This window comes from Rattus rattus, chromosome 9 (genome assembly GCF_011064425.1).
Source record: "Rattus rattus isolate New Zealand chromosome 9, Rrattus_CSIRO_v1, whole genome shotgun sequence".
In the NCBI taxonomy this organism is placed as follows: Eukaryota; Metazoa; Chordata; class Mammalia; order Rodentia; family Muridae; genus Rattus; species Rattus rattus.
The window spans coordinates 2,220,958-2,245,397 of NC_046162.1; the positions used below are offsets into that span (position 1 = coordinate 2,220,958).

Here is a 24,440-nt window from a genome sequence, read left to right on the forward strand (position 1 = left end):
TGTAATCATGTGCCGAATATCTCCCAATGCCCAAATCTGTCACATCCCTTCCATTCCTTCGTGAGCGAGACTTGAGATAGCACTGCACGGTCTATGCAAAGGACTAGAGCATTTCGTCATTCATTGCTCGGAAGCTAGTTTAGGAGCCAACACAAAAGACTGTTAATTCCAGTAGCATTTCTAAGAGTGAGATTTGAGGTGGCGATTCTCAGGTAGAGCCTCTAGAGACATGCCCCCATTTTTAAGTGCCTACCTAAGGGCTGAAACAGTTGCTAATATGTGATATGTCATTGTCATGTCAGTTTCTAACCCAGTTCATGGAACTCGCTAAATTTCTAATTATGTTAGACAAGCAAGGTGAGATGTTTTGGGTATCACACTGGTCACCCGGTCTACATAGTCCTGGCTATCTTCAAACTCAAGAGATCCAGCTGCTTCTCCCGGACTTCCAAGTGCTGGGATTAAAGGTGTTTATGGCCATTCCTAGCTTGTGAAGTGTTGGCTTTTATCTTAAGCCTTGGTCCAGCATTCAGAATGTGAAACTTCTGAGATTCTCCCAAGTAGGCTGTCACCCTGACACAATCCATGTGTTTTAGTTAGGGTTTTACTGCTGTGAACAGACACCAGAAAGGAAAACATTTAATTTGGGACTGGCTTACAGGTTCAGTCCATTATCATCCAGGTGGGAGGTATGGTAGCATCTAGACAGGTGTGGTGCAGGCAGAGCTGAGAGTTCTACATCTTCATCTAAAGGCTACTAGTGAAGACTGACTTCTAGGCAGCTAAGATGAAGGTCTTAAAGGCCACCCCCACAGTGACACACCTACTCCAACAGGTCCACACCTTCTAAGAATACCACTCTCTGGACCAAGCATATACAAACCATCACACCATGTAATTTACATCTAGATACGGAGTCTGCTTGTTGACCATATAAAGATGTATTTTCTACAGGGCTTTGATCTAACACAGCCAAATAGCTGGCCACCCCAACCTAGTTACTACAAGGCTTGTTACTGGGTCACTCTGAAGCCAAATTGGAGTAGGTTTTCTCATACTACTTGTCCTAAAGAATAAACTCCAACTACAGAAAACTAGTAGATTACAGCGTATCCCCAATTAATTCTGTTCAAATCTTAAAGCTGATTATCCTGGCATTTCTAGATCAAGATCAAGGAAGGGAGAAATGAACTGCTATACCAATGGGAAGCTATAAAGAAGGATCAGAGTTTAGCATTGTCCCCCCACTGCTCAACTGGACTACGGATAAGCATATATACATAAATACACACAGGCTGTATGTGATTACTAAGTTTAATTCAACCATTATACCCAGTTCTGCCTCATAAAAAAATAACAAAACGTTCCTATCAAAATTGCATTATGATGTAAGAACAGGTTTCTTGCTCTGACACAGCGATAGAAAAATGTTGGCACCAAATACACTTAAAAGTCTTAAGGCTTAATGTAGGTGACAATTTATACCACTGGATTCAGCTGGGCACTCGTTTACAGATTTACACTCTGAACCCTGCTGCAGCAGAAACATGGAGAGACAAATAAGGCAGCCCCTGCTGTAGGTCACTGTCACAGGTTCCCATATCCTCCCAGCAATCCCTGCCAGCAGGTGGCGCTTGAAGCTTTTCTCTCACTCACTGGGTTAACAGTAGGCTCAGCATAGTGATGATGTTAGTAGATTCCTCTTGACAATACAATTTGGAATTCACAAATCATTTTCTATTTAAGAGAGCAGTTATAAAAGGTTTATTTCTATCATTGCATTATTCCCTTATAAGCTAAAGAAGTCAGTGTCTGGGCTAAATAAAGCAAACATCATTTAATGACATTTTCTTAAATGGAAAAAAAATGCTCTGAATTCCAAATGACATCCTCATAATGACTGAACCACAAACCATTTGAGTTGTTACAGAATTACACAGATGTAAGACATGTTACTTGGCTTCAGGACACAGGGCAGCTGAAGAGGGAAACTCTTTGGTCGACAAAGCCATAGTCACACCCCTCAACAGACTGTGTAGGAGGCAGAGCTCGGCAGGGGCTCTGCAGGCACTGGTAGGTCAGTGAGTGTGACTGCAGGACTGCCACTTTCCCAAAATGTACTGAAGGCATTTCTGGCACCTGCTATGAAGCTCTCTGTAGGCACTAGAAACAAAAGTAGCACAACTTAGAAGCCCTATTCACAGATGCGCACCAGAGGGGAAACAAAGAACCCCTCAAAGGCTGAACAAGGACATCTGACTGACAGATGAAGTGACACGACTGTAAAGCTGCTGTCAAACGACAGTTGTGACCTCACTGTAAAACTCTTAGTATCCTGGCCTAAGGAGCACTGTTTATGAGCAAGGTCAAGACGTCTACAGCTTCCTAAAGGCAGCCTGGGCAGCTCTTGTGCTTTGGTGTATGGAGTAAACTTTTCCAAGTGTTGAAGCAGTGCAAGGGTATTTATAAGAAGTTGACACTAAAAATACCTTTCCATACATTGGTAAAGAAGCCAATGTCCTTCAGCAGGCTTTCCTCCCAACTACAGGATCAAAGCAAGACAGAAATCCACCCAGTACCTGGACATACATGGCTCTGAGGAGGCCAGAGACCTTATGTATAGGAAGAACCATGAAGAGGGAGAACCCCTCACAGTTTTGGAACTAAGGCCTATGCTTAAGGCTGATGAGGCAAAAGGAACAACTCACATGCAAGTCTGGCATGTCAGGAACCAAGCCAGGCTGCTACCTCAGACCTGGCCATGGTTTTAGGTACAGGTACGGGACAACTAACAAGATGGGTGTATATAAAATAAATTCCACCCAGGACAGGACAGGACTGAGAATAACGGCTTGATTCTTGTTGACTGCTACCAAAAAGAGCAATCATGTTTCACTACTATAGAGTGACATAATGGGGAGAGGAGACATCAGGGTTCTGAGGTATCTCAGAGGTGGAAGCATTTGGTGATAGGCATTTCCTGAAAGGAAGGCTTAATGTAGACTCCACTTTGTCTTTCAGAGTTTCTGTTTCTGTGTCCTCCATCCCACAGTGAGGGTAGTTTGGGTTCTTCTTCAACCAAACCATTCCTAGATGCCCAACAGACAGCAGACTGTTAATACAAGGACAAGAAAGACCCGGTGATCCTTCTGTTAACGGGCCCCATCTCTTCTGCCTTCCCCACAAGCTTACAAATCTGTTTCACAGACAGCAATGAGAGAGGAGGGACCAGAACATCCCAGTTTATCCCCACCAGGTGCATCTTGGCAGTCTAGAAGGCACAGTCCTCTGCGCAGCCCTTCCAGTGACAACGAGGACTATGAGCAGTCAACCCCACACGCATGACAAACCCTCTCCCACCCCAACTCATCGGGTTAAAGGAAACACTAACATCCAATACTCTATCTGTCTGATCTAGTTACAAGCAGAGCAGGAGCCTCTCAATAGAAGGAGATGCTGGATTTGCCTCCTGGTGGGTTCAGGACTTTGTTGTGGGAGCGAGGTCGCGGCCCCAGTCTGGGCTCATGACTGTCAACTGTAGGTGTGGGCTCCGGTATCTTTGCAGGCTCTGCTTCTGCTGAGCTTCCTTTCTCGCCCTGCTCTCCTCTGGGTGTGGAGTTTGTTGCAGCTGTGGGATAAAATCAACAAAAGTCCATGAAAGGCTGTACATGGTCCACTATACTGTGAAGCAAGCTGCACTAGGTGAAAGTCAGTGTCATGGAAAGGCAAGTAAGTTCTGACTTCCGCTAGTTCCTGAGTGGTCTCAAGCTCACGATGCGCTTTGGATCCCTGCTCTTCGCATGCCACAAACGAGCTTTTAGAATAGGGCTTCTCAACCTGTGTCCAAACCCTTTGTGATGGTTTGTATATGCTCAGCCCAGGGAGTGGCACTATTAGAAGATGTGGCCTTGTTGGAGTAGGTGTGTCACTGTGGGCTTTAAGACTCTCCTCCTAGGCTGCCTTCGGATGAAGATGTAGAACTCTCAGCTCCTCCTGCACCATGCCTGCCTGGATACCACCTTTGATGATAATGGACTGAATCTCTGAACATGGAAGCCAGCCCCAATTAAATGTTGTCCTTTATAATTAATTGTTAATAATAACATTTGTAACAATTAAATGTCCCTTGGTCATGGTGTCCGATCATAACAGTAAAACCTTAAGACACCCCTGAGAGGGAAGTGTTGAGCCACCTTTTCACAGGGGTCACCTAAGACCATCAGAAAACACAGGCATTTACACTGCGATTCATGATAGTAGCAAAATTACAATTATGAAGTAGCAATAAAAATAATTTTATGGTTGGGGGGGTCAACAAAACATGAGGAACTGTATTTAAAGAGTTGCAGCATTAGGAAAGTTGAGAACCACTCTTCTAGAAAAGGAAACCTAAAAGTATTACTAGCAGGAACTCTGCTCACGTCCCAAACACTAAAGCATCAGAGCCACCCTCTTACGCTTGTCTTGGAAGGCACAGAGCAATGAATGCTGTGAAGCGCACTAGCTCCTCTGGGATACAGAAGGTGCAGGAAATAAGCTTACCTTTCAAGTCAGACTTACAGTCTTCACCTTCACACAGCAAGACATGATCCTGCAGCAACATAAGCCACCAGGTTAGTGCTCATTCAGGTAAATAATGAAAATTCAGGGATGAACGGCTGGCTTACTTTTAATTGTGTCTCCCTGGCATCTAAAGCTTAAACCTAGACCCTGCTAGGGAAGTACTCTACCCACCACCAGGCCACATCCTCAGTCTATTTTTACTTTCTGAGTCAGGGTCTCATTAAATTTTCCAAAGTCTGGGCTTGAACTCACTCTGCAGGTGGGTAGTCATTGAACCTCAGCGTCCTCCTGAATAGCTGGGGTTATAGGCCCCGCTATAGAGTCTGTTTTATTTTTAACCTTTAAATGTTTATGGCAGGCTGGAGATGGCTCAGTGGTTAAAGCTCTTGCTGCTCTTCCGTAGGACCAGAGACCGGTTCCTAGATACAGTTGTCTGTAACTCCTGCTCCAAGGGAATAAATATGATGCCTCTGAGGGTACCTGCACTCATTTGCATGTACATGCTGACATACATACACACAACTAAAAATAATACAATTTTATAGTAAACAAACTAGTAGGCTACTAAATAAACTGCTCGATAGCGAGGTGCTTCTCTAGCATACAAGAGCCTCTCTGCATCTGACCCCCGACACTGCAACCGAGCCCCATGTAACTCGAGGTACCTGCCCTGCACAGTGATGCTATCTCACTGCCAGCCTCTCAAAATCCGTTATTTATTTCTTCATAAGCAGCCTCAGATGTAGCTTTTTAAAAAGTAGGCACGTCAGGCTCCAAATTATAAAAATTATTTCCTAAAAAGAGACCACCAGCATGTTTCATCTACACTGTAGTACGTATCAGAGTGTCCTGTGTTTTGATGACAGCATAGCATTTGAATGTGTGGCTCAAAGCAGACAAATGAACAGACTAAATAACTTAGCCACATAATCAAATGTTGTACTGTCAACCAAGAAGCTTTGATACATACTACTGATGTATGTATGTATGTATGTATATATGTATGTATGTATGTATGTATGTATGTATGAATGTACGTACGTACGCACGCATGCATGTGGGCAACTTTTCTCATAAGGAAAGTTCAGGGCTGAGATGTGGCTCAGTAGTAGAGCACATGACTAGAATGCACAAGGCCCTAAGTCCATATGTCCCTGGAATAACATAAAAATCAATAAATGGATAATAAAAAATGCTTAGTTTCAGCTGCAATCTCAGCACTTATGCAGGATGCCAAGAGTTTGAAGTCAACCTGGGCTATTAAGAGGACAACCTGCTTCTGTTTTGAGACAGTCTCACTATGTATACCAGGCCTTGAACTCAGAGACCTGCCTGCCTCTTCCTCTCAGATGCTGGGATTAAAGGTGTGTACCACCATGCTGACAAGAGAACTTGTCTTTTAAAAAAATGTGGTTCTGAGCCTATTTAGGTTGACTCTTGGGAGAAGCTAACCTGAGACGGTCCGTGATGGATGGACTTAACTAGGAAGCTCTTTGTTCTGCTAACAGATAGTGAGTATTATCTAAGTCTACCCCTTCATGGCCAGTTTTGCGAATGCCGATATCCTATTATTACTTCACTACTTCAAAGCTGGGATAGTTTTCCCGACTATGACCTCACTATGCCTCTAGCTAGCCTGCGAGTCAGGACTCTGCTGCACCATCTTCCCAGGGAGCCTCCATGCAGGTCAAATGCACTGTGCTCAACTCTAGAGAGCTCTATTTTTGGAGTTGGTGGGTGAGGTTGCCATGATGTGCATGCTGAGCCAGAAGATGATTTTTTCAGAGTTCTCTCCTTCTAGCTTGTGGGTCCTAGGAATCAAACTCAAGCCCTAGGCTTGGGTAGGAAGCAGCTTTACCAATGGACCCATCTTGCTGGTATCCTATAGTACTTTTATAAAGGGGACTTTTCTTTAGTAGGTATTCTCTGTACACTTCATGCAGGAAATGCTGATTAAACAGGATTTTGTTGTCATTGTTGTTTATGGTGGGGAGGACGGGTGTCCTTAGGGTCTCTCTAAGTGGCCCTAGCTATCCTGGAACTCATTGACCTTGAACTCAGAGATCCACCTGCCTCTGTCTCCTGAGTGGTGGGACTGGATGAGGCATATGCCACCTTGCCTAGGTGGTTAAACACTTTTCTTTTTTTGCAACATATTTAATGAGTTGGTTTTCTGGCATTCTCTAAATATCTAACATTATTTTTGAACCAGGAAATGCAAAGTTGGTTGGTGAATTTTATTTAATCTACTACAATTACATGTTTACCTTAATGCATGGGTACCTTCACTGGATCAGAGACCTGAGATCCATAATCCTTACCCTTGTGGAGTAAAACTCATCAAGAGCCATCATCTTGGGCTGGGGAGGTAGCTGGATAGAGCAGTAGTCTAAAGTAATAAAGTGTAGGAGACGCTGCTGGCATTCAAATGCTAAATACTGGCCACAAAGATCGGGTCACCACTGCCCAGGAGACAGTCTCATACACCAAACAATGCTAGGTAACCTTGTTGGCAGGTTTTTAGTTACATGGCTGGGTGGAAGTTGCAGGTAGAGAGAAAAGGGCAAGGAGAAGAGACCAAAGGAGGAGGAACAGCCCTGAGAGGAAACGGACCACGAGCACATGAGCAGGACAAACAGTAAGTAACAAGGGACATATGGCTGGGATATGGTTAAAATAGTTCCAAAAGCTGTCTAATCTAGGTTCACAACTAGTAAATAAAAGACCTGGAGTGTGTGTCTTCTTTATGGGAAAGCTAAAATGTGTAATTCCGGTTACACAAAGCCCAGGTTAAATCTCCAGTACTGTGTGAAAAACAGACCCATTATCTTTCCTTTCAAAACATCAACAAGGGTCAAAGCCTTAGATACAAGAGCTCAGGTACACAAAGCAGAGTAGCACAGACAGGTGCTTGGCGGCTGCTGTGTGGAGAGGTGGACACAGCGACTTCTACCAGGTCTTTAGTCATAAGGTTGAAACATTTTTCCTGGGTGCTCCAACCCAGCGAGTGACCATACTCAGGAAGAGCAACACAGTCTTTCTGTCTCTTCCTAATAGTTCGTCACACCTGCTTTAGAACTTTTTGGAAGGTGAACTTGACACAACTTTTATTTTTCTCTCTTGTCTGGCTATATGAATGTAGTCCATACCTTGGGCTTGTTTGGGTGTGCCAGAGGTGCAGTGGCAGTGACTGGGGACCCAAATATGTCACTGGTCTTTCCACCGGGTGGATTCAGACGTTGTCGAGTTTGCACAGGAGTTGATTCATCAAAGATTCCACTTCCTTTGCCTCCTGCAGGAATAATCACAGAAGAGTGAACGTCAGAGCCACCATCTGATGCTATGCCATCACCGTCACCCGGAGAGATGACCTTTTACTTGACAAAGACTTAATGCCTTCCTAAGTTCCAGGGCAACAGAGTGGGACAATGCACTCCAGCCAGTCCTTCATCTGCTCTGCTACAGCGTTCACGTGTATAGCTAAGCTGACCTGAGCCTGGATTCTAAAAGGAAAAGGAATTAAAGCATCACCTTTCCCCAGAGCTCCCTTATGCTAAACAGTACAAGTTTTCCAGTGGGACAGTCTCCTTTGTTAATCAGGAAGAGTTCTTAAGCAGATCAAAAGCAAATAGTGAAAGGTTTTAGTTAATCGCTATTCATGGTGAACCTATAATTTGGAAAATAAGGTTAGTCACTCTGACTTCTTTCTGGCTAGAAGGCCTAGTAATGAACAGATGCCAACAAGTTAAGAGACATGCTCCTTGCTGTCCACTGTTGAGTTCACTAAGCTCTGATAGAAATGTGCATCTCAAGCAGACCTTATGGCCCCAGGCCTGGACATGATGCAATCATGCCTATGTTAGGCAAAAAGGCACAAAATGCCAAGTGTCTTCACTCAGCAGGTATCAAGCACCCGCCTTCCCCCAAGCATTATACCTAATGGAGGCAGACTCGGTGCAAGTCATGTCTCTAGCACCCCGACTGAAGAGAAAATCCACAACAGGAAAAAAACCCCACTGACTACTCATGCTGTGCTAAGTTACCTGGTCTTTCTGTCTCCAGTTCCTCAATTAACAATAAGGACAACAAGTGGGCAGATGCTCGGGTTGTATGAGGATTCTGGAAGTTGCTGTAGCTCCAAGGACAAATGCTAAGACAAAGCCTATAGTGTAGCCACTCCACGCCAGCTATGCCTTCCATATGCTATGGAACACTGTCTTCCAGGAATAACACAGCCTTTAGCATAACCAGAGCAGCTGGGGTTACCTGTGTTGAGACCCTCAACAAGAAGAGACATGTTGACTAGTGCCCTATAGGTGAATTTCACCTGAAACTCCAGCCACTCCCCCACCTCCTGTACCTAGCTCTATATAACCCTGACCCAGACAGATAGAGACACATGGCCTCAGGAAACGTGGACTATACCAGACATGGAAATTAACTCAAGGATGGGAGGGGAATTAATTCTATGCTACCTTTAGAAGGCTACCATCTACACGGACACACTACTTCTCAGTGATGGGGGTGTTTAGGAGTTTCCCGGGCTACTCCACTGATGCTCCTATAAACCCCCAATAAACTTAGTGGCTTACCAAGCAGAGCATAGATGGACCGTGTATTTGGATGGCTGCTGATGGGCTATCTAGGGTAACTAGAAGTCTGTTTACATCTCCCCAGGAAGAGCCAAATACCACCACATCACTAAAGGATAGTCCATGTTCTTCTGTGTTCTTTTTTGTGTCCCCTCAAATAACTGCCCAACAGTTACTCCTTAGCTCTCATGGCCATGTCACCATAATCAGAATGAAAAGCAGGAGTGCCAAAGTCTTTTTCAAGGAATCTTTTTTGCTTGCCAGCACACCTAACAAAAGGTCCTTCCGGATTCTACTTCTGGAGCAGAGCACCTTTCCAGAAAAGAAAGATCTGGCCTAGGGATCACGAGGGTGGCGGCTGCCAGGATGTAGTGAGAATTGTGGTCTTTTTTTTTTTTTTTTAAATGTGTGAATACTATAGCTGACTTCAGCCACACCAGAAGAGGGCATCAGGTCCCATTACAGATGGATGTGAGCCACCATGTGGTTGCTGGGAATTGAACTTAGGACCTCTGGAAGAGCAGTCAGTGCTCTTAACCATTAAGCTATCTCTCCATGCCAGCCAAATGCCTTAAATATCAAAATGCCCCTTACTTTGTGAATTCAGATATTTAAAAAGAAATTGTAAGGCTATATAAAAGCCTCAGAGCTCAAAACAGCAGATGCATTAACTGTGAGAAATACAGTACTTTCTGCCAGAGAAGGGAACAGTCAGTTTCCAGCTGCGAGAAAGTTTGTCTAAAGGAAGGCTGTAGGGTGTGGGTGGGTTGAAGACTGGGTGGTAAAAGCTGCCATTGGTGGAGTGAGTGTAGGTCCAAGAGGGACATACAAGGTAATATCCTGCCCTCAGGAAACGGCTGTGAAGACCTAGCTTGAGGCGCAGCAGTGACAAGCACAAAGTTCTCATACAAGAACTGCAATGTTGGTTTCAGGAAGTGCTTAGGCCTCCAGCGGTGACTTAACCTAGTCACCTGTGCATCTGTTGTCATGGCAATGGCCATACATTCCCAGCATACCTTTGGCTCAGCTCCCACCTTCACCTGGGAGCAGTCACATTTCAAATATTAAGCAGATCTTTCTTGCTCCCTACCCTTTCTCACTCACACTCACACTCTCTCTTTCTTTCTCTCTCCCCCCCTCCCTCTCTTACTCCCCACTCCCCACCCCAATAAACCTCCTCTACATGAGGCTGTGTTGGCCTGGTGTGGGTTGTCCGGACCCAAGGCAAAATTTCCATCCTAACAAGCAGAGTACCAGTTTATAGAAAGAAAAGAAAAACAACCAAAATCTTTAGCTACTAACTTGCAAAACACTTAGTTCACTGATAATGTCTGTTTATAATTTCTTACCAAACACAGAACAATTATTAGAGTAAAACAGGAAGGGGAAAAATGTAGTGAGAATTAAAAATCCCAGTTGGGCTGAGAGATGGCTCAGTGGTTAAGAGCACTTCCAGAGGTTCTGAGTTCAATTCCCAGCAATCACATGGTGACTCACAACCATCTGTAATGGGATACGATGCTTTCTTCTGGTGTGTCCGATGATAGCTACAGTGTACTCGTATAAAATAAAAAAATAAAATCTCAACGGGACATGGGGCTGCTTCAGACTACTTCAGACTACTCAGCTTCAACAGACTCTTTGCTTGGTGCATGCTCTGGGAGGGGTGTGATCTTTGCCAGCTGCAGATAGTTTAAATCTGGGGACTCTGGAGAGGAAAGAAATGCCAGAGCAGAGACACAGAGAAGGGGTGGGGTGGGGGTGGGGGGGGGGGGGGGGGGGGGGGGGGGGGGGGGAGGGGGAGGGAGGAGGGGAGGAGAGAGGGAGAGAGAGAGAGAGAGAGAGAGAGAGAGAGACACGCCCTATGCTCCTGCTGGTTTGTCAAATGAGAAAAGAGACAAGTTGGAGATACCTGGACAAGAGAAAGATTAGATTTGCCCCACGAACTCACTGTCCATAATTAGCAGGAAGTAGTTTACAGAGCTCTAAGGCCCCTTTCCCCACTAACCTTCTGCCCTCCTACCTGGTGTTGAAGGGACTGGGATGGAAAAGGTCGAGTGACATAAAAATCCAATAAAACACACAAAACAAAACAAAAAAACCCAAAAAAAACCACTACGCCTGTAGTGGTGTGGCCTATAATTGTGTTTAAAAGTGGATTAGGTCAGGCCCATCTTTTTTTTTTTTTTTTTTTTTTTTTGGTTGGGGATCGAACCCAGGACCTCCAGTGCTTCCTAAACAGCGCTCTACCACTGAGCTAAATCCCCAACCCCAGGCCCATCTTTTTAAGGGAAAATAAAACTTTAGGGATATCAAGAGTTGGGATTTGGCTCAGTGGTAGAGCACTGCACTAGCAAGTCAAGGCCCTGGGTTCGGGTCCCCAGCTCGGAAAAAAAAAAAAAAAAAAAAAAAAAAGAAGAGTTGCACCTTTGTAAAGACAAAAATGAAAACTTTCTGAACCTCAGCCACAGATCTCCTGGGAATTGGTCCCCACAATCGAGCATGCCAGCCTGGAGAAGGCAAGGCCATAAAGGGCTCCGCAGCCAGGCTGTTAGGGTCCCTATTTAGTCATTAACTGTATGACCTTGTAAGCACACCGTGAATTCTATCTGATTCCCAAGGTGACCAGAGGAATTAAACCTTCTGATGCAGGTGAAGAGCAGGTGTATTATGAGTATCCTAGCAAAAGTGCCAGCACCTGGAGGGGAAGAAGCACTGCCTCCCAGTGTCATTCTTGGCTGTCCACAGAGGCTCACTCTATTATACAAATTCAGCTTGGTTTAAATGGAGAGCAAAACAGCTTGTAACAGACCCCACCAAGAGAGGGCAGAAGGACTGAGAAGTCAGGTGGAACTTTGAAAACCAAATAACAATCCTCAAGAGTTTGGGGTGAGGGCTGTGGCTCAGTGGGAGAGTGATCAGCTATCTAGATACTGAGTTAAGCCACAGCCAAAGGAAGAAGCGGGTAACAATTAGACGTTTTTGGTCAGATACTGCTCATTAAAAGTGAAACAGAGCCCTGGAAAGTTCTCAGGGCATATCGCCAAGAGCTGTAGAGTAAGCACTGCTCAGAACAGCACTGGCTCTCAAGAAACTTCTAAGTACTCTTTTCTCTCTGGTCACCAAGATCTTCAATTTTCTTGAAACTAGAAACTTGCTACTTCCCAAGTAAGTTTTATTATTTTGACTATCTTGAACAAGAGTTCTGCTTCCAACTCTAGTCACATGGCATGCCTGGTAGTTTACTAAGGAAAACTAAGTTCAGAATAAGATTAAGTTTTTAGAAACCATATTGTACGAGGTTAGGGTGATTACTGCTCTTGCAAGGGGTTTGGTTTGGATTGGTTCCCAGAACCCATACAGTAACTCACAAATACCTGTAACTCCTATTCCAAGGGACTGATACACACACACACACACACACACACACACACACACACACACACACACACACACACACACACACACACACACACACACACTCTCTCTCTCTCTCTAAAGCACTATATAGACAGACTCAAGCACAAACATTACAGATAACAGTGGAAACCTCTGTAGTCTCAAAGTGTCAGTATTTTAAATTCATGTACCCAATGATCCAGCAATTATCCTTTCAGAAGTTTCTCTCTTGGTGGATATATTCTATTCTGGTCAGCTTGTTTGCTTTCTGAAACAGGGTCTCACATAACCCAGGTTGGCTTACTGATCCTTCTGCCCCTATGTCTCAAATGCTGAGATTATAGGCATGTGCCACAGTGTGCAGACTTGGTCAATTTAGAGCATGGACTCTAGCAACAGGAAAACTAGATACAAAGGCCAAGTCCACTAATGACTAACTAGCTGTGGGGTTCAGTCACACCAGAAACTTTCCTGGGTTTCAGTTTCTGCTGTTATAAGAGAGAGAACATCTACCTTGTGGGGTTGTAGTGAGGATGAAGTGAAAACTGTATGCAAAGTGAACACACTTCTTGGAACCACTAACCCATCAACAAAGACCAATGCTGTCAAGCAAACAAGGGAATGGCTTATAAAGATATATATAAGAAATAAGGAACATGAAACTAATGAGTATAAGCAACCAAAGGACAAGCAATCCCAGCAAACCTTCCGTGATCTAACTTAAATTATCTCTACTTGGTCTCTGCACACTTCTCACCAAGCTCCCAAATTTGTGAGTGCTGTAGGAGTAAGTTTGAAAGACTGAGCACAGAAACCAGGGCATCCTGGGCTGTGCCTTTCTGTCCTCAGAGACTCTTTTCAAAGGAGCCCCTGAAAGGATAGAAAACAAGCTCCAAAACTTGTTGCAGAAATCTGGTGACCTCAACAACATGGCTGTCACTACATTTATGATTGTGTACAGAATGGGCACTGACGGTGCCTTGGGGAATGGGTACAGTAGCACAGCACGCTTTCTAGGGAACCCGGCTTACCACTGGGACAGGTGGAAAGACACCCTGTAGAAGGAAGCCCAAGATGGCTCACATACTCCAAATGCAACTTCTACCCCAACCCTAAGACAACAAACGAAATACAGCTTTTTAAGAGAGGGTTTCTCTGTGTAGCCCTGGCTGTCCTGGAATTCACTCTGTAAACCAGGGTGGCCTCAAACTCAGAGATCTGCCTGGTTCTGCCTCCCTAGTGTGGGGCTTAAAGGTGTGCACCATCACTGCCTGCCAAAATCCAGCTTTTGTTCATTTGTATTTCATTAAAATAAAAAAACCCAAAAAACAAACAAACAAAAAACCAACCAACCAACCAAAAAACTTTTACCAATACTTGACCCAAGGCAGAGAGCAAGCAGATCTTAGTCTTTTTCTAGCATATGGCCTCTGTATGTAGGACTCCATATGTAGCCCCTCCAGCTTTCAAAGATAGAACAAATCTAGCTGTTAAACAATGGCTATAGACAAGAGAAAGTCCCTGAGGACAGTTTGTCACCCAAGGCGTTTTACCGCCTTCGTTTCTTGAGATGGCATCTTCACTATGTTGCCCAGGTTGGCCCCAAACTATAATCTTCTGCAGCTTCTTGAAGTCTGAGCTAACAGACATCTAACACCAAGACCAACTAATGATTTTCCAAAAACATCCCCTGGTAACAGCAGGGAATGATAGAGAACTGTGCCGAGGTGAACGCTCTAGAATTTCAACCCCACTGAAATCATACTAAGAATACTCTTCCTAAGAAAAAAATATGAATGCACAATTTGTATGAAATTTCAGATTAGGGGTTCTAAGACCAGAAATCTGTAACCTGGCCGGCAGGCAGCCTCAGCGACTGCACTCAGTAAATATCTGTTGAGGAAGTGGACCTTCAAGACAAAGGGACAGCCAAGAAAATCCTCTTCTCCTTTAAAAGACACCGTTGACAACAAAGGACAAGGTGCTAGAGAAGGTTATCTAAAAGGAGCTATACACAGAAAGCAAAGGGAGGCATGTGTTCTACACTTGCAATCCCAGCATTAGGGAGGCAAGCAGGAAGAAGGCTTTGAGTTCACAATCTGGGCTACACAGAGGGCTGCCTTCAAATAACAAAAGGCAAACAAAAACCCAGAACCAGCTGGGCATGGCAGCACATGTCTTTAATCCCAACACATGAAAGGCAGAGGGAGGCAGGTCTCTGTGCGTTCCAGGGCCTTGGTGTTTCACCACAGCAACAGAAGCTTGTCAGACAGTATTTTAAAAAGAACATTAGAGTTTAAGGCCAAGGAATCTGAGAAGTATCAAGTCCACACCTGGAGGATTTGTCCTCTTGGGTATGTTTTTAGGTTCTTCGGTTGGTCCAAAAATATTAGATGCCATCCTATGAGGCTTGCTTGAAGGAACACCTTCTTCTGGACTTCCAAAAATATCGTTCGACTCTCCTCCCGGGGGTTTCATGGATCTACAAGCAGAGAGTGAACATGAGTCACTGTTAGCAGTCCAACAGATTCCCAGGATCCACTGGGATCGGTGTCGATGGTCTCCTTCCTGTGGTCTAGCCCAATACCAGACAGTAATGATGTGAACGAAAGCTGGCTTCATCACAAAGCACAGGCTTGTAAATCTCAGCACGTGAGAAACTGAGGCAGAATTTAGAGTTCAAGGCCAAACTGGGTTAAACAGTATCAAGACACTGTCATACTCACAGGGGTAGGGGTGAAGTGAACCACATAAGAAACTTTTCATTTTTTGAGTCACATTATATAGTAATTAGGATCAAAATTTAGTCTGAATACTTTGCCAATGTTTTAGACTCTGATCCGGGTGAAACACATGGTGAAAGAGATCCCTTTGCTCTCTTCTCCATGCTGTCCTCAGTTTTGCCACGGAGCTTACATGGGAGCAAATCCCTCTCTTTACCAACCTCTGCTTTGTAGCTATGGTAGCCAGGGATTCCCCTGCCAGAACTTATAGAACTTTCTAACCTGACCCAAGTATAAGGGAAAGGGGCTCTCCTTGGGTTTTTCAGAGACCTTTAGGAAGGCATTAGTGTGTAGTCTATCCCCTAGATCCTTTGATTTGAGTTTTAATCCAGACTCCTTATGTGTAACAAGTTCCATGTTTTTCTTTATCTTAGATTCATCATCCCCGAAGGTAATATCTGACTTAAAGACTCGCTGTAGGAATCTGTACTGGGATGTTTGGTGTAGCCACTGAAATGCCTAGACTAGGAAGAAAAACAGCCACCCACTGGCAGCATGGTCTTACGGAAAGAACATTCCTCTCTAAACTGATATTCTACAAACACAGCTTTTAAACAAACACCCACAAGGAATGTGGTTTCTATACCTTAGCTACAAGTAGTTTTCACCTTAAGTCCCAAACCTTGGGAACTTCATCTGGCACTAAAGGGATCATTTTTAATGCAGCAGCTCAAAACCTATAGCATTACCTCAAAGCTCTGCCCTGATGTCCAGAGCACAGGTATACAGAGGCAATATGGTGAAAGAATTCATATGCGTATTTTCAGACACCTGGTTAGACTTTTTAAATGCCTTTTAGTCAGGCATGCGAGCTAATACCTGTGATCCCACCACTTGGAAGGGATGATCAGTAGTTCAAAAGTTATCCTTAGTCAGGCATGGTGGTTCATGCCTTTAATCCCAGCATCAAGGAGGCAGAGGCAGGTGGATCTGTGACAGAGTGAGTTCTAGAACAGTCAGGGCTACCTACATAAAGAGACTCTGCCTCAAAAATAAAACCCAAAAGTTATCCTCTACTATACAGTGAACTCAAAGCCAGTAAAGGCTACCAGAGACCATCTCAAAAATAAAACAAGACATGTATTTTTAAGAGAGGCCACTTGAAAGTGAATTTTTTTTTTAAAGAATTATTTATTTTGAGTACACTGTAGCTGTCTTCAGACACACCAGAAGAGGGCATTGGATCCCATTACAGATGGTTGTGAGCCACCATGTGGTTGCTGGGAATTGAACTCAGGACCTCTGGAAGAGCAGTCAGTGCTCTTAACCGCTGAGCCATCTCTCCAGCCCTTGAATTTTAAACCAGTGAATGGCCTATATCCACCCCCCCACACCCCCACCCCGTTATCTATGCAGTTGATGAAGTTGTGGCTGTCCTGGAACTCTATGTAGAACAGACTAGCCTCCAAATCAGGAAGTTCTGCCTCTCCTCCCACTGCAGGGATTAATGGTATGTGTGCCACACCTGTTCCACCCTCTTAGACTAGGCCTAATCATTGCGGCTGCATGACCTCAATAGTTAGGAAAAAAAGTACTTAAAATCAAAGACTGACTGCCACATAAAAGTCAAGAGGGGAGGTTAGGATGGACTGAACAGCTGTGCAAAACAGTGACCACCCAGGAGTTAGTTAACAACAAAAGCACCTAAAGAGTGTTTGTTTCAGTCGAAGAGCAAAGGTGTCCACAATTGCAATGTATGGGAATGGAGTTCTCAGAGGGTCTAAGGCAGGGCAGCGTGAAGTGAGGATCTCAGGTGCTCCAGACAAAGTGTGCTAGTCACAGATGCCAGGTCACTGTCTTCTTAGGAGGAAGGGGAAAGTGGATGTGTCAAACCTGTCCCATCAACAGGTACCATTTCTTGAAGGGTCTTATGAAGGGATAGAAAAGTTCCTTTGAAAAGGTGGGTGGGCTGGGGGTGGGGTCAGGCCTATTAGAAAGATCAAGATTTTAGATCATGTAATGCAGTTGATGGGTAAGTTAAGACTTCCTGACATCAATGCCCACCTACAAATCTCAGCTCTGAGCATCTCTATGCTTCTTCTGGATCGTCGATTCTAACATCCGTGGGTCTGCAGTTATCTCTTTTCAAGAAGAGATCTGTAATCACTAGAACTGAACTAGATTCAACATAAAGTTGCATGCCAGCATAAGTTAAAATGCTTACTTCATTAATTTTCTAATTGGGGGCTGTAAAGAATTGAGTCAGGATCTTGCAGTGCTCAAATTCACTATGTAGCCAATGACAACCAAGTGCCAGGATTACAGGTGTGACCATTCTAATCATTTCATTTCACACAAAGCCACCAGCATCCTACTCTGCTGGGTGTTTGACTCAGGCAGGCCCTCTCACCTTCTCCACACTCCCAACTTCCCAGTCTCTCTGTGGTTACTGAGTGACCAAGTGGTTTGACAGGACAGACAGATCTGTGTGTCAACCGTATGTGTCGCATGTGCCTGATACCACAGAAGCAAGAACCTCAAAGCCATCTCCAGTGGAGATGAGGCCCAAACCAAGGCTGTGGTAGGAATGCAGGAAATCGTTTTTGAAGTTAATATGGCTATTGAAAGTAAGGATTTAGTACTGCTTTGTGTACTTGTCTGAACTTTCACTGGAAAGCAAGCAGAAGAAAGTAAGGTGGTGCCATACACAGTTTTGGCAAAGATAATGAGCCAAAAGCAGTGTCCAACTCCACTAAAAGACAATGCAGCAAGACAAGCTGCGTAGCCTACAGCAGAAATGCAAGTCTTAAGACTGCCCCAGCAGGGTCTCACAAATGAGACTGAGAGTTCAATAGGCCATTCAATAAATAGGGCCCAGAACAATGGCACAGTGTGGCCTTCTGGAAGCTACTAGCAGCCATTATCACAGTAACACCAAAGGCGTGGAAGGTTCTAGGGAGAGATTAGCCAACTCAGATTTTAGGACCAAATCCATAATTCCAATTACTTTTTCCTTTTGTAGTACCCCTTAAATGTTTTCAGTAGAAATACTCAAATTATACGAGAAAATGTACGGGATACAGGCTAAGATGAAAAGCCACAGAGTTCAAGTGAACTACATGGCACTGGAGAGAAAGAAAGAAAATATCGACGGTTGTCAGTCCCCCCAGACCTCCCTGCGATGTTGAGCTTCAGAAAAACTTCTAGGAACTGGTCAGGAAATCTGGGACAAAGCCATGAGAAATAGACATGGGGCGCATTCTTCACGATTAGTGACCGTATAGACGAATGACAATACCATAATGCTTTTACAGTTCAAACACCTCCAATACAGGAAAATCCCTCAGCAAGTAGACAAAAGACAAGGTTAGAAGAAAGAAAACGCTGGAATACAGACCTTACAGATTCAGGCAAAATCAAGGTGCGGCTTTGGAGCAATCAGTCTGACTAGGTGCTGTTATCGCCTCCCAACATGGGTAAGCTGCCATCCAAAACACGCTTTCTAGCTAATATGGCCCAGAGGCTTCAGATTGTGCTTCATCATCCAATTAAGGAAGCACCCATTTCCCCCTCACCTCGATATCAAATGGGGATTTCCTCCTTTTCTTAAAATCCTCTCCTTGGACGCCTATTCCACAATTAACTTTTGGAGCTTGTGAAGTCATTCGAACACCAGTTTCATTTTATCAACCCAAAGCAGACCAGACAGAAAGTCCAGCTGAAACTGTGTTGGGAAGGTCCCGGGCTAGGGAGAACCAGTAAATAGTGCATCCAACGAACACCTGGTCGTGGGTTGGGTCTGAGAATGCTGCCGCCACTCAGTCACATTCAAAGGTCATCGTGACCAACCAAACTGACACGGGAAGGGCTTAGGAAGCGGCAAACAGCTCGGCAGCGCCGGGCTAGCGTCTCTCCTGAGCAAGCGCTTCAGGAGAGCCACGTGTCCTAAACCCGCCGCCCGGTCTCCACTCCGCTCTCACCCCCTAGCCTTCCAGTGAGGCCCAGCGGGAGAGCGCGCTCAGTACCCTCAGGGGAGCCCGGCGCCACACCCACCGCATCTGCAGGGTCTCCCGCCCGCCACGTGGCTGCGGCTACGCGCCCACCCAAGCCCCAGCTCTAGTCCGCGCACCTGAAGCCCGACTTGCTAGCTTGGCCGTCCGCGCCCCGGAACATGTCGGCCGCCGCCCCGCGCTTACACAGCCGCCGCGCGGCGGTTCCCGCTTGGTCCCGCGCAGGTACCCTGACCCGCCCAAGCCAGTTGGACACCTCCCGCGCCAATCAAGAACCTGCAGCCTATCGTGGAGCCAGGCCCTACCCCTCCCTCCCGCCCCCCCAATGAGAGGGGGTTTGGAGGCCCGCATCGCGCTTACAGCTGACTGGCTGCAGCCGTCGCCTCTCAGGGCTCCAGACGTGGCCATTGGTTCACGTCTGGCCCCACCCCCGCGACACGAACACGCCCCACCGTGCGAATCCACAGTTCCTCGGCCGACCTATCCGGGGCGGGAAGGCACTAGGAAGTTTCCGGGCGGGTGTTAGCAGAAGGCTTCTTTGGGATTACAGCACCTTCAGGAGAAAGCAAGGGTTCAGGGAAGTGCACAACATACCCATAACAGAAGCAGCGAATTCTGTAATGACGTCCACATCTCCGCACTCAACGGTCACTCAGCCATCATTCTCTGAGGCCCACCTGTCTACCCACCCTCACCTCCTGGGCACCTACAGGCCTTAAGGCTCATCTCACTACACTGTGCCAGATCTGAATACCCTAAGCACACTGGCTTTAAAAGCAGGCACAAAATACAGTCGTTAGATGAAGTATTAGTATGTATTTATGCACAATAAAAACATTTACAAGCCGAACTGGAAATTTTAGCCGAAGTTTAACAGTTTTTGTTTATTAAATAACCAAAACACCTTTTATTCCCAAAAAATTGGTAAAGAATAAATAATGTAATTTACAATATGGTACAAAAAATAACCAGAAGGACAGGCATTTTGCTTTATACATACATTGTATATTTATAGTCTATAAAACAAATTCACATCTCAAGCCGGAAACCTCAGATGATATGGCTTAACGATTATCAAAGCAAACAGCACTGAGTTCTGCCTGCCGGGTGCACCCCTCCAGCCAGTGATCTAACTAACTAGTAAGGGTCTGGCTGTGCAGTGCTTCCAAAACTGGACTGACCTCACAGGCTAGCCTCTGGGAAAGGTATACTGTGGGTGTCTTTCCTTTTTTAAGGTTTTTTTTCTTTTTAAAATTAAGACAAAGTACAGTATTTCCTCATGAATGCATCTGGGAGATTTGTTTTAAAAGTACATAAAACAATTTCCTTCTAAACTTGTTTTGACCATTTTTAATAATGTGGTCTGGTTAAAAATGCTATTAAACTGAATGACACCTCCCCTAGCAGAGGCTATGACAAGGAATGAAAAAGAAGAGGGTAGGAAAAAGTTGACCATGATGAAATGTCCCAAGTTCCACTCCCTGACAAGTACTATGCCTGACAGGACATATGGACTTCGCTCGCCTGAGTGTCTATCTTCTCTAGGACAGTCCATGCCAAGCACCAGATATAAGTTCCCAATCTTTTGAAAAGATGAATCAACATGTCTAAGAAACATTAGTATTAGCAAAAAAAAAAAAAAAAAAATCTTCTCAAAGACCGACCAAAAATATGTCACACTAAGTTCCCATGAGGAAAGGAAGCCCGAGTGAACAAGGATATCAAAACTGTCGGAAAGGACAAGAAGGAAGATGTAGATCCTAGGAGGCTTCCTTGCTGGTTTTGTTTGGTTTCTTTTTTTCAAAATTCCAATCTTTAGCAGTTTTCAGGTTTCATGTATAGATATTTGATTAGGCTGGGGGAAGTTATATCCACTGATTCTCTGCTACAAATGCCACCACCATCTGTCCTTTAATATGGCGACAATGAGCAAACAAATATGGCTGGCTGTTAAAGAAGCAGTGGAATCTTCTGGAATCCTGTCAGCTTCCTTAGAGTAAAGCACCAGTCCATTCAGATACCTTGCTTGCTACTGGGCGACAAGGGCTGAGGTCTCTGTTCCTCAAAGCAATCTCAACTCCCTTTAGACGGCACAGACTAATATATGCCTCACAGCATTCACTGGCTGATGGGAACCAACTACCTAGTACTACATGCTCAGTTACCAGGATTCTACAAGCACCCATGCTTATTCATGTTGTGGGAGAGAATATCTGAAACAAAGGAGGGGCAGCTAGCAGTGGTCTAAGCCAAGCCTGGTCTCCTCACCAGACTACAGTCCCAAGATCTAAATGCCTTCAGCTAAGTAAGGCATTGCTGAAAGCACACAACTGGGTAAAGAGACACACTGGCTACTTTACCATAGTCTTAATGGCACCATATGCTACTGCTCTCCTCATCCAACAGTTTGACCTTTACCAGATGTAGGGGTCGACATGCCAGCATCTGGGGCAGATCCTTTCCAGTACAAGAGGCAGGAAGATCCTGGGAGGTGAAGGAATTTACTGTCAAGAGCCTCTGTACTCTTGTTTCTGGAGTAGAGCCTGCATTGTAGAGTTTGTAGTAGCCAGTGAAACAACAGGATCAGGTGTCCCAAAAGGGACATTTCCATCCCTTTCTTCATTGCAGATGGAGAGAAGTAAGGGTCTGGGCTGGTCTTAAGTACTACTGTGCGAGGAAGGAGACTAGAAGAGGTGGAAGGCAGAGGTGGCAGTTTTAGGAGTTATACAGGGCCTGGCAAGCTAGGTATGGTCATACATGACTTTTAGCCCAGCACTCAGGAGGCAGAGACAAATGGATCTCCAGCCCATCCTGGTCTACAAATCAAGTTATAGGATAGCCAGGGTTACACAGAGAAACCCTGTCTCAGAAAAAAAAAGGGGGGGTGGGGGTGGGGGTGGGGGAGTCAGCCCTGGCTACTATGTGGAGAGTGAGCTAGTGCAGGGGTCACCTGTTCACCAAGAACTACAGTCATGGCTATCTGACGTCCTAGGTACAGCAGGAGTGACCATGTTGCAAGGACCTACTAAAGGACAAGGAAGAGTTGTGGAACTCTTTTTGGCATCACCTTGGGCACAATGGCCCAATCATGACAATTGTGACCGCCGCTGGACTCCATAAAAGAGCTGCTAAAAAATCAACAAGCTGTGAGCTCTTCCTACACCCTGACATCTAAACCCTGCTTGGGTCCCAGAACAGGAAGAGAAACAGCCCTCAGATACCAGCAATAACACATGAAAAATTTAAGCACACATAAAATCTGAAGACATAGAGGTGCATTTGGGGGTGGGGGTAGGGGTCAGGCCAGTAGAGAGGAATGGTATCTTAGATCACTTAGAAAGAACTAGGATGGGGTTGGGGATTTAGCTCAGTGGTAGAGCGCTTGCCCAGGAAGCAAGGCCCTGGGTTCGGGTCCCCAGCTCAAAAAAAAAAAAAAGGAAAAAAAAAAGAAAGAACTAGGATTAAGCACAGGTTGAGAGCAGAGCCACCTACATAGAGGACTCTTACTATTCCTTGTCCGTCTCCCAATTCTTTAACCGCAAGGAAACCATTCTCAACCAGCTTTACAACCTCCTCCTCCTTATGCCAGGAAGAACCAACCTCTGGATGGTTTGAGTAGGAAGCACTAGGTGAGGGTTAGTAATCTTGGGAAGATAACATTAGCAACATGACTCTGGGACCCTTCTCTGCTTCATGGTCAAGGCATCCAGGAAGTGTCTTAGGTTCAAGATACAACCAGGAAAGAAGACTGGTCTATACTCATTGTCCCTTGCAACATCACTGCAGACAGAACAGCCAAGTGGAAAAAAGGATATCAGAAAGAAAGCAGCAGTGGCTGTGGCCTCCCTTCAAATAGGATAACAGCTCCAAAGACAAAATGAACATTAGGCATGTCTCTTGCAAGGAGGAGCCCCTCTGGAAGGCTCAACACACAGACATACAGTCAGGATGGCACACAGGCTACAAGACTACAAGGGCTGCAACACCCAAAGGACTTCTGAGGTCTACCCTTCTCAGGCCAGCTTGCCCTGGCCTCTGTGGATGGTACAACCTCTGCTTGCATGTGGACATTGTTATGCTGCTAGAGGTGCTCCTGTTCACTGTCTTCTCAGGATTCTGGACTTGACTTTCTCTCTGATGCAGACAGGTTTCATGGGGTCAGCTCCATAGACCTCCCTTGTGGATTCCAGGATGCCTGTGTCACGAAGCACAGTCACTGAGAGAGGTCACCAACAGGATTACCACCTCCTCCACCATCAAAAAGAACCTCCCGGCGGCCAGGCTCAGTGATGGACAATTCTTGGGCCAGGTCATTAAACCGAGATATGTAGTCAATGCTGTTCTCATTCATCATGCACACCAACTGGGAATCCACCACCTATAGGACAGAAGGGACAAGAAGACATTAGTCCCGACTAGAAGCTCTTGACTCCCAGAGCAGAATGTAAGTGGAAGGAGCCTATTGACCTATGAGGAATTTTGGAAACCTTTGTGGTCTAACCACATGGACTTTCTGCAAGTATATATTGTGCACACGATCCTAGGAAAGCCTCTAAGAACATGAACACTTAGATGCTGAGACTATAGAAGCAGACATTCCATGAGGAACACTCAGGGAGATTACAATTCTCAGAAAGACCAACAGTGACAAGAGAAGGCAGAAATCAAAGCAAGCAGAGAACAGTTAATGAGGGTCTCTAAAGCATCAGGGCCTCACACATGTGGGTACAAGTCCATGAACACCCAAGGAGAGAACATTCCATCAAAAGACACAGCAAATGCAAAGGCTCTGAGAAGGCATGTAGCTGTCCCAGAAACACTAGAAAAGCATAGGCTCAGCACAGTGAGCGATGTAGAGAGAGAACTACAGCAAGGGACACAGGAATCTGGAAGGGTGTTAGCCTGTGGAGCTGCCATGGTTTACCATCTCTCTCCATTAGAGTGGAGGACTCATGAGGACAGGACTTTTGTTCTGTCCACATAGTGATTGTACTGACACCTGCATGAGACTTTCTTAGTGAGCTACGTAACATGAATGAATATGGCAAGAACTTAATTTCAAAATTCATACTGGGGGTTTGGGGATTTAGCTCAGTGGTAGAGCGCTTGCCTAGCAAGTGAAAAGCCCTGGGTTTGGTCCCCAGCTCCGGAAA

General features: G+C 45.2%; 2 protein-coding genes across 3 annotated transcripts in view; both read right to left on the minus strand.

The window, feature by feature from the left end:
* Positions 1–1,296: 1,296 nt before the first annotated feature.
* Jpt2 (Jupiter microtubule associated homolog 2) lies at positions 1,297–19,517 on the minus strand. 2 transcript variants are annotated; one of them, XM_032912938.1, is made up of 5 exons: positions 19,407–19,517; positions 14,888–15,036; positions 7,713–7,855; positions 4,543–4,591; positions 1,297–3,628 (listed from the first exon to the last, which is right to left on the minus strand). In XM_032912938.1, the coding sequence occupies exons 1-5, from the start codon at positions 19,448–19,450 to the stop codon at positions 3,441–3,443; spliced, it is 573 nt and encodes a 190-aa protein (XP_032768829.1). In that variant the 5' UTR covers positions 19,451–19,517; the 3' UTR covers positions 1,297–3,440. The 2 variants fall into 2 exon arrangements, with proteins under 2 accessions (XP_032768829.1, XP_032768830.1); XM_032912939.1 differs by lacking the exon at positions 19,407–19,517 and adding an exon at positions 18,853–19,112.
* A 3,232-nt stretch (positions 19,518–22,749) lies between these two features.
* The window catches only part of Cramp1 (cramped chromatin regulator homolog 1), a 45,917-nt gene continuing 44,226 nt past the window's right edge, over positions 22,750–24,440 (minus strand). Inside the window, exon 21 of the mRNA XM_032912010.1 lies at positions 22,750–23,665. Within this exon, the coding sequence (XP_032767901.1) occupies positions 23,501–23,665 (165 nt within the window). The 3' untranslated portion in view covers positions 22,750–23,500. The remainder of the gene's footprint in view (positions 23,666–24,440) is intronic.